Source organism: Temnothorax americanus, unplaced genomic scaffold (assembly GCF_048541705.1).
Source record: "Temnothorax americanus isolate GAGA-0224 unplaced genomic scaffold, ASM4854170v1 Scaffold21, whole genome shotgun sequence".
NCBI lineage: Eukaryota > Metazoa > Arthropoda > Insecta > Hymenoptera > Formicidae > Temnothorax > Temnothorax americanus.
Window position 1 is genome coordinate 467,109 of NW_027509349.1, and position 10,392 is coordinate 477,500.

Genomic DNA, 10,392 nt, shown 5'->3' on the forward strand with positions numbered 1-10,392 from the left:
ATTGCGAGTACGTCGTGATAAGAACGTGACAGAAACGTCTCGTCCGCATTAAAAAAAAAAACACAAAAAAAACATTGCTAGTATTGCTACGTGCGCACGTTTGATACTTTCTTTTTTTTCGCAATAGCGTATCTTGAATGCGATGAACGCTAACGTCGCAGTTCGTGAATGATAATTATTCAGTTGCTCAATTAAAAAGTACAATAAATGCACGTGTATCGTTATCAGTGACTTTTGCTCTTTTAAGTATGATAAATTCATATATATGCATTCAATGAAACTCATGTATACGTTCAACGATAGTTATCAGTGGTGTTATCATTTGCGCATGCATGATTCGACGATATCTCGGCGGTTTAACACTCTCAACATAAACAGAAATTATTAGCGTCCGCGATATCTATGACTATGTTTACACGGCAACTTATAATCCGATTTTATACTATCCGATCTAAATTTTTTCTTTTGATTATAACGATCATTTAAATCTGAATCTGATCATTTGAATCTATTTTGATACCCTAAACGTCTAAACATTTGAAACAATCTTTGATACATATTGTATATTGTATACATATTGTATACTCTAAAAATTGTATTAGTTTAAATATCGAAAAAGTCTCAAAAAGTTCATATCTAAATGATTATGATCAAAAGAAGGAAAATTTTGGCTCGGATAGTATAAGGTAGTTATTAAATCGGATACAAGCCGCCGTAAACGCAGTCTATATGTGACCGCATTTGTGATCGTTATCACGGGCAACAAGCGTGTATCTGCAAGGAAGCGGAATTTCGTTTAACTTTGTGATGTTTTGTACTCAAAGGATTAAGTAAAATTCATTATATATTGAACATGATGCTTTAACGTCTGTCGCAACCGAGATACACCATTGAGAAAATTTATTTTGCCCTTCCGTATCAATTCATTCCAATTTACAAATTATTACAGTCGCGCGTCATCACATTTGATCTCCTCATTTAATCTTCGTAAAAAGATCATGTCTACATAAACCAATATACGTAAAATGTAATTATATATATATATATTTTTAATATTCTAAGTTACGAGCATTTCAACTGTAACTCGAAGTTACGAAACAGTAACGTAAACCGGAACTATTTTGTGATAAAAGTATATTTATTATAAAAGATTTTTCTTTCATTTATTTGGTCTCATATCCCCATGAAGTGTTTCTATGAATTCAAGATTGAAATCCACATAACCTTGTTAATTATTATCCTAATGTTATTAATATATTATGCTAATAACAAATTTCATTATCACTTTATTTCATGCTATGCAATTCATAAAGAAAAGCGCTACTGAATCGCAAAGTAATTCCGATTTCACCAATGTTACTAGAAAATACAAATACTTCCAGAAATCTGAGGCTCCAAGAGTCTGGAAATTCAGATTTTCAATACGTAATCGACAGTTTGTAAAAAGTTTCTTGTTATTCTCACGATCTACCCACTAACTGACCGTAGGAAACAACTTAATTTTTGATATTCCTAATAGATTACAAATTTCTTGCAATGTACACATAATCAGTTACGTACATCATACATCCAATAACGCGTGATATGATACTAAAAATTGCAGAAGTAACAAATTCGTTATAAGTCTGTTTTCGTTCTCTCGAGAATCGGAAATGCGAACGCAACTACATCGACTGTCGTTCCCGTTCTGCTTTATTCTATCGAATCAGAGAATCCTCTCGTAGAATAAGAGATACGCTTGACTTTGCAGCACTGTACTTTCATCTACCTCTGATACCCTAAAATAGACAAAAGACTATTAATAAATGTCGAAGTAATGATAAAATAAGCAAGTGTAAAAGTGTAATAATTAAAGTGACGCGTATCACACATGAAACAAATTAGCAAAAAAGTGTAATAATTTTTATTATATTCTCTCATGACGAGAAGCAACCCACGTAACGTTAGCATACTCTTCTTCTTACAAGATTTGTGCTTTAGAAAATTTTATTTAATTCTTTAAACGAAAAAACGACTTACAAATTAATTCTATAATCCCCCGCGACATTAATTTTATTAATTATTATGTAATATTTTTTGTGTTTTCTGATAAATGTGTTATAATAGCATTCTCTCTTACCGAGAATCTGATACATAATACCATCTTCCAGGTGGTGGTTCCACAACGGATGCAGCTTTCGCTGATGCTTCTTCTCCTTCTGAATCTGAACTACTCAATTCGTTATCCGTCTTAGGATCTTTATCCTTGGGAAGAAATTTCCATCGCGGATCATCTGGTGATAACGGCAGTCTCGTCTAACAGGAGTAAAAGATTCGATAAGCAATAATAATTCTTCAAATCTGGCCTGCCATAATCAATCACATTGTATCTCCGTACAATAAAAGATCATCAGAAGCGAAGCAGTTGAAATATCTAGTATCTCTCTACTTCTTTGACTTTTTTCTTTTTTATAACGATTTACAATGCAATATGATTGTAACGACTTTAAGAAGGTCCTTCGATATTTTCATATAAACAAAAAGATAATAAGAAGTTTTAGCATATTTTCATTTGAAGTTATTTCCAATATGCACATTCGTTTAAATTTTTTTTTTTCAGAAACAAGTCATTATCTTATTTTTATAGAATGTCGAGTGTCCCAGTTTTAAAGTTCTAAAATTTTAAAATCCGACACGCCGAATACAATCTACCTTGACATAAGCAACGTAGTGACCACCATGAACGGTCCCACTGTGCTCGACGACCCCATAAAGCGCATAAAGTCGAGGTTTTTTGTGATCTGTGCAAACCGGTGCCAAGTCTAGCAATATCGGAAACGACACGTGCTTGAAAACCTTTCGGAAGCTGACTCTCTGCGTTTGGAACCTCTTCAGATGCAGTATCAATACCGGGGGCACATGAGAGATGAGATATTGCTTGGTACTAGAAGTACACACCATTTTCGACGAGCTCTCTTGATTCTGACAAAAAAAGAAAAGCAAAAATAAAATAATGTTATTGTTGATTCTTGCGAGGAAATAAAAAGAAAAATGTTACCGCGTAACAACAGTTCTTACATATTTCTTTAAATATGTAAGTTTAATTAAATTTCTTTAGAGATCTTGAGAGGGATTGCTTTCTTTTCTTTTTTACTTACCTTCTTCTCGCGAGCGGTGCACGCCTCGCACACGACTTTGTTGCTTCCCGTCATCAGCTCCAGCGCGGTGAATTGATTCAAGCACGATTCCACGGAACATTCGCCTTCCTTGGTCGCGTACCTGTTGGGCGATTGATGCCCGGCGATTCCCAGTTTAGACATTCCTGTCATTATATCACCGAGCTCATTATACACGTCTTGCTCCTCGGGATTATCTCCGTTGAAAGTTCCGTTGTTGTATTTCCTTCTATCGCACCTCGATAGAGCAGTTGTCATCCATGTCTCGACACCGTCCAATCTGAGAAAATGCCACGCTTAATTCAACGTTCAACGGAATCTTAAGGGATTTTTGAAAATACAATGCTTAAAAATTTTTTAATTGCCTATAATTTCTATAATTTTAAATCTAAAACTTTCAAAAAATGTTGACTTTTTCACGCGTACACACATAAAAATTCAAGAATTAAAATAGAGAAAACCTAAGGTTTAAGATTCGTAAAAATCGATAATCAATAAGTAAGTTGAAAATGGAAACATTATGGACGTTCGAAATTTTTATATTTCCAATATTTTAACATCTGAGTGTGTCCGACCTTTCCGCGACTTCTTCTTCGTCGTTGACGGGGCTAGTGGGGCTCTCTTTGGAAGCGGCGGAGCTGCTTAGGCTCGCGGTGGGCACCTCGGGACTCGTGACGTCGGAGTTGACGATCATGGAACTCGTCAACGCCGTGGCCGAGGCTTCGTTCTCGGAGCTGACCGCGCCAACGTTCTTATCAGTCTTCTCGGACGGCATCCTGATTTGAGTCAAGTCCGTCATCGACACGTCGGTTGGACTAGGGCTAGTTAACGCGTTAATGTTCACTGGATGTCTAACTTGTGCTGGGTCCAGGCTGCTGTCCAGGTTGTTGTCCAGATTACAACCCTCCAGGTTGACCTCGCTATTGAAATTGCTGTTCGGATGATGAGGAGGGTGATCAGCGGGAGATACAGGACTGGTGACGGCGGACGCTTTCTCCGAGCTGTAACCGGACTCTCCGATCTCCGGATGAGAATTGTCCACCTCGATATTGTCTTCCACGTCGGCGTCGCTCTCCTCTGAAAATAAAAATGTTTTTTTTTTTTTTTGTAGAAAGCGTTTACGAGAAAATCGATGTTAAAAATGGGAAAATGTCTTCCCTCCAGGACATTTGTATATCGAATTTAAAAAGTCCGAGTTGTTATATAAATAGCTTCTCTATATTTATGACAGAAGAGAAAAAGAGTTATACCTGACTTCAGAATATTGTCGTTGTTTTCTTCCACAGGATTATTCAGATCCATTAACATGTTAGAATTGTTATGATTTTCGTGCTTTTTATCTCTAAATAGTTTTCGGGTTTTCCTGGCTGCCTTTTTCTCTTTCTTCAACTGCTTCCAAGATGTATCGGAGGTTTGAGAATCGCGTTGCTGGATGTTCATCATGTCGAAAGCGTCCTCGAATTCGTTGTTCTTCCTTCTACACAAGATGTGATCGTATATTACTCTAAGTTAATCAAATTAATTATCGTAACTTGGGGAAAATAAGTTTTCTCTTTACTTTAAGAGCGGAGGCTGTGGCTTATCCGCCGTGACGGGCAGGCTCAAATCAAGGAATGGCTCGGTGCGTTGCGACGAGTGATGGCAATCCAGACACTCCAGGGTAGATACCAACACACCGCGGAATACCGCCTCTGGTCCTAACAGCCGTGTGCTGGCCTGATTGCCATAGAATTTCACGCGAGATCTCAGACCCTTCTCCACACAATCTGGCTTGGTCTTCCCGCTCAGGCCGACCTCCTTCAAAATTATGCTCTGGTATCTCTGCAAAGCAACATACAAAATTTCAATTTACTTAGAGAAAAAAAACTCATCACATCATATTAAATATATTAAGAGCTAGCTGATCTGACGTTGCTTCAAGAAGGATAATAGATTTAAACTTTGTATAAAAACTGATTTCCTATATATTTTCTTAAATAAAATAAAGTGCAAGTATAAAGTATAATATGATATAAAAGTATAAAGTTTGTAGAATACGTGTATAAATTTAAATATTAAATGCAAATTGAATAAAAACAATGGAGTTATGGAATTTTAAGTGTATTAAGATCTCCGTTGTAGCACGTAATAATGGCTTGCGTGGAGTAAAGCTTTAACATAAGGATTTTCTTTCGTTTCTTTAATATATTCTTTTCTCTATTGTTCATTCAAATGCAAGAATGGTTTTTATAAACAAAAAATTTTAGCTGTTTTAAACTACCATCACCACTCAAATACAAAACATTTTAAAAACTAAAGGCGACTCTGACATCATTAGAAAAAAATATTTAGAGCAAAACATTTAATTAAGAGAGCTTTCTCGCTTACTCGGAGATCTTCATTCCGAACTATTTCCAACAAGTGCCGGAGAAACTCGTGTGAATCATGCTGGCCTCCGTCCACGCATTGCGTAGTCTTTTTCCTGAGTTCGCAGAGAAGATTTAAAGGAGTATAAGTTTGATGACCATTGGTATTTTGCATTTTCGACAGGGTTTCGCAGAGAATTGACGTGAAACTGCCCCATCGTTCCAAGGTCCCCTCGATTGGCGGCTATGTGACAAATAAAAAAAGAAAACAATTTTTTTTTGTGAAAAAACAATTGCAAAAATTTTCAATTTTATTACTCATGGGAATCTCTGATAATTTTGACATATCTTCTTATTTTGCCGATTTATTTGATTAGATGTGATTAGATTTTGTCGGTTTATCAAACGTAAATCGATTGACTTATCGATGGACTCGTTTTAGTTGCTGTAGCCAATAACTTAACTATTTGTTTATCTATAAATCACATTGCTTTGCTTCCACGGCCGAAAAGTTGCAATATTTATTGTTTGTTTAAAAATTTCCTGTCTCCCGAGAGACGATGCAATGTCACGATTTGCTGATCTCCAGTTAGGGTTAACTTTTGGACCACTTTACTTACTTTGTTTTTGTTATAGTGAAATTTTCTCATTTAAAGTTTCTACTATCACATATGTGACCAACAAGGAGCTTTTGCTTAACGGACAACTATTCTAGCACTAAGCTATCCATTATCCCGCAAAGATCTTGAGATAACAAAAGACAATGTTGACAAAAGCTAAACGTACCAGCTCCACTTCTTCCTCGGCATCGACAGGTTTGTGCTTTCCACCTGGTAAAACAAATTTCTCAGGCAAACGTAAGTCGTCCAACACTTTCACCAAGTAAGGTGTCTGCGCTAAACATTGAAGTACGGCATTGAAGAAACAGGTGTTTCCTAAATTTGCTAAACCCTGCAGCACAATTAAAACATTTCTTTATTACAAACATATATTTCTCCCCATATTATATTGCATTATACGTTAAAAAATAAATTGCAAGACTTCTGAGATTAAGAAAAGAAGCAGTTTAAAATTAAATTAAAAAACAACCGACAACACATACCCCGACTTTAGGAAGATTGTTCAACATTTTATGTTTCTCCTTCTCCTGTACATCGACTATCATTTCTTTTTGGCACTGATTCGCTAGCATTTTCGGTTGCTGAGATATTTGCGGTATATTGACACACTTTTTGATAAACTCTACAGTTTCTAGCAGCTTTTTCCTAAAGACAAAATATAAGCGAGCATATACGTTTATAAATATAAACCTGCTTTTTACATTAAAACAGTTTATCGTTTAACTCACCTACTGTTCGGATGAACCTCGATTTCGCACCGGTAGCACCAGACGTTCCAATGGTGAGAATCCGTTGCCATGCAATGGCAGTCGCTGTGAGGCTTCCTGTAATGTTCAACGGCATGTTGTTTCTGCTCTTTGCCACAGCCTTGTTCTCCACATTGCAGGCAGATCCACAGAGGCTTTGAAATATTGCACTGTAAGTTCAAATGGATCAGCGTTAGATTTCAGTATCTATGTAGTATGCCTTTCAATCAAATAATTGTGTTTACAGCTTACAACCTTCTCTGTTGTCTCATGGCCCGGCTCTAGTTTTTTGCACAAGGAACATTCGCTCGATATGCCAGTCTTTTTCAGGTTCTTCTTCACTTTGTTCAAGTTGATAGCCTTTGCTATATGCGTACATCTTGCACCTGCTAACAGCCAATTAATATTGTTTACACATTGAAATAAAGCTGAAAGTTTGTTTTAAGTGTTTCTTTACAAATTTTATCAGACATTCTGTGTTTTGAATGTATTAAACTGCAAAATTCTTGTTGAAATGATTGGATGCTGGGATCTCAGTTCCCTGAACCTTGAAATTTCCAAATTGCAATGTTTTTGTATCGCTGAATTTTTAAGCCACTCGATTTTGCTCTGTTTTGAACAAACCGAAGCGAATAAAAGGCAAACAAAGGAAATCCAAAAATAAGAAAAAGACAAGACTGTTATAAACACTTTGCGTGTTGAATATATTAAATTGCAAAAATCATTTTTAAATTATTGAGAACTGGGACCTCCCCCTGGACTTTGAAATTTCTAGATTGTAATGTTTTGTGTCTAAGTTTCTAAGCTGCTCGATTAGCTACTCCGCTTTGAAAACTCAAAAGATACATCCCTAGGGATCCCCAGGGATCTGAGCGACCGAGCGAACAAAGGAAACCTAAAATAAGGAAAAGATGAGAAAAATAAAAATCGACAATTCTCGATTCCGCTCTTCCCCTGAGCCGGAGGAGCTCAGCGATCCCGTGGAAATCGGGAACTTTGGGTGTGGGGAAGAGGGGAGAAGGAGGGCACGAGTTCCTAACCTACGCTCGCCTCCTCGCAGGACTCGGTGGAGGCCTCGCTGACGTCGGGATTCGCGTCCGGCTGCCTGTTCCGCTTCTTGCTCATCTCGCCGCGCTACCCGCCGTGGACGTTGTCGTCGTCGCGCGCGCGCACGTCCGTGCCCCGCCGCGCCAGATATCCCCCTCGCTCGTCAGCTAAATCCTGACGTTTGCGTGCGTAAAAAAAACATGTGGAAACTCAGCTCGTCGACGGTCGACGCTCGCGCGTGCACGAAGTACAGTACACACTACCACACACTACAGTCACTACACCACCAGAGTCAGAAGAGAGAAGGAAGAGGCGCAATAATGGCCGCGCTCAGCAGACACAACTGTTGAGTTCGTCTTATCAACACGCTGCGTTGATTGGTTGGTTCTAAAAGTAAGAGCCAATCACGTTCGACTGCTACTGAGCGGCTTGGTCTGCTGAACGCGCCATAACGGCAATTTTCTTTTTTGCTAGGCCGTACAGTAGCGCCACAAATCCACTTTCAGGAATTGGAACTACGAGAGTCACATCCACTTATCGATACTGTCGATAAATTTGGTTCATGTCCGTGCTATGTATACATCGCCACTTTACCGGACTTTACGATATTGTCGGTCTTTGGTGGTTCGTGTCCGAACTACCCAGCTGAAGGAGATATGGCCACAGTATATATGTGATATGGCCGCGGCGGCACGCGTCGGCTATATAATATGTTGATGCCCGATATATATCTTTTTCACCAGCTCTACCTCTTCCTCTGCCTCTGCCTCTGCCTCTTTCTAGCCACAAGGGTGCTAGGATATTTATTTTAAAAATATCAGTATCCGTTATTCAAACCCGATTTTCTATTTCCTCTATCCTTTATATAAAAAAAAATGTAATTACGACAAATCGATATCACCTCTTCCTTCTAGTAAGAATTAAATCATGACTAATTATCATTTCACCAAGAATCTTAAGCGCATCTAAAGAATTAATCTTAAATAATTTAATCTGTACAGTAACATGATTCCATACATTAAAATACTCAGTAATTCTAATCTCTCCATTCTCAATTCTCAATTCTCAATTCCCAATTCTCTATTCTCTATTCTCAATTCTCAATTCTCAATTCCTTATTCTCCAATTCTCAATTCTCAATTCTCAATTCTCAATTCTCAATTCTCAATTTTCTTAATTACGTCTATCGTAGGCATAGACGTAAAGCAAGGCAGAGAAAACCGTATACGTAAACTATGACTACTTAACTTACGATAATTCCTTCGCGTAAACGGGATTTTGTAGTAACTTACGATAATTTACTCCGCGTAAACAAGTTTGAATTGGACGTTTTTCAATCAAAAACAAAATTCTATCAAAACAAAATTAATATATTGGTAAACTGCAGATAATATTTATCATAATTCATACTCTTTTATTTTTTAATAATAAGCATCCAAAAATTTATGAACGATTATTTAATTATTTGTAGTCTTACCTTTAAAATGATAAAGCAAATACAAATATGTTCTATAAATATTTATATTTAGAAAATATTTGTATCTAGAACTATTTTAAATACTATTTTTATTTTTTTATAGTGCATTATCGCACTGTACTTCTATTATATTAGAGATTTTGAATACATTATAAATATATGGCATTATTTCTTCAATGTATGTATAAATGTATATAAAACGACATTATCTGTCTTTCTCTCTTTTTGTCTCTAGAATATGAACAAATAAAATTAATAAAATAATTAAAGTATTTTTTCGCAAACACATAATTTTTCTCTAACATGTCTAAACATATCTTTCATGTTTAAAATGTAATAATTATTTATAATATAATTCGAAATGTAAATAATAATTTAATCTTTTATATTTATATCTCACAAAAAATACAATAAAATCAAATCTTTTTTAAATTGGCACATTAATACATTTAATTCTCGTTAATTGTTTACGGAGAAATAATAACTACGTTTAAATATTAAAACACTTTTTATGCGCCATTAAAAAGATACGTGTAATGAGGTCTATTCCATTAAATTTTACATAGTTTAAAGAATTCAGAATGGCGATAGTCGCTGTGTACTGTACATATGTAGAAATAAATTATGGAGAATAATTAGTAAATATCCTATTTACAATATTAAGTAACGATGTGTTAACATTTACTTACAACTCTCCCGTTTCTTCTTTATAAGAAACCTTGAACAATTCATTCATCTCATTTATATCAATCGTACTAGAATTTTTGAATTTCATTTTTAATCTCCCCAGCCAATAATTCATTGTAACGGAGAATCTTAATCTCTGCGTCGAAGTAATCATAGTTTCCTATTGGGGAATATTCCGTACCATTGCTGCTGATCAACATTGTTGACGATTTATCTATTATATCTATCGATTTTCGAACGTGGAAATATATATCTTGCGTTGAACGAAAAATGTCGATGTTGACATCGATTTCACCGGAGAAAAAAAAGTCGTGT

General features: G+C 36.2%; 1 protein-coding gene across 3 annotated transcripts; it reads right to left on the reverse strand.

Annotated features, from left to right (window-relative positions):
- Window positions 1–1,046: 1,046 nt before the first annotated feature.
- Usp16-45 (ubiquitin specific protease 16/45) lies at window positions 1,047–8,184 on the reverse strand. Of its 3 annotated transcripts, none has more exons than XR_013256972.1 (13): window positions 7,907–8,184; window positions 7,122–7,255; window positions 6,849–7,036; window positions 6,603–6,765; window positions 6,287–6,451; window positions 5,523–5,744; window positions 4,714–4,976; window positions 4,406–4,632; window positions 3,731–4,232; window positions 3,138–3,435; window positions 2,828–2,961; window positions 2,120–2,295; window positions 1,047–1,778 (listed from the first exon to the last, which is right to left on the reverse strand). XR_013256972.1 is itself a non-coding variant. In XM_077406495.1 (13 exons), exons 1-13 carry the CDS (start codon window positions 7,989–7,991, stop codon window positions 1,706–1,708), a joined length of 2,763 nt encoding a protein of 920 aa, XP_077262621.1. In that variant the 5' UTR covers window positions 7,992–8,183; the 3' UTR covers window positions 1,047–1,705. The 3 variants fall into 3 exon arrangements, 2 of the variants coding, with proteins under 2 accessions (XP_077262621.1, XP_077262619.1); XM_077406495.1 differs by having other exon boundaries at window positions 2,692–2,961; window positions 7,122–7,252; window positions 7,907–8,183; XM_077406493.1 differs by having other exon boundaries at window positions 2,692–2,961; window positions 7,907–8,183.
- Between the last annotated feature and the right edge of the window lie 2,208 nt (window positions 8,185–10,392).

Coding starts and splice junctions, on each gene's coding strand:
- Usp16-45 (XM_077406493.1), bottom strand. CDS start 7,991: ATGAGCAAGAAGCGGAACAGGCAGCCGGACGCGAATCCCGACGTCAGC. Junction 7,037..7,121: donor GCCATGAGACAACAGAGAAG/GTTGTAAGCTGT, acceptor TTGAACTTACAG/TGCAATATTTCAAAGCCTCT. Junction 2,296..2,691: donor ACTACGTTGCTTATGTCAAG/GTAGATTGTATT, acceptor TACTCCTGTTAG/ACGAGACTGCCGTTATCACC.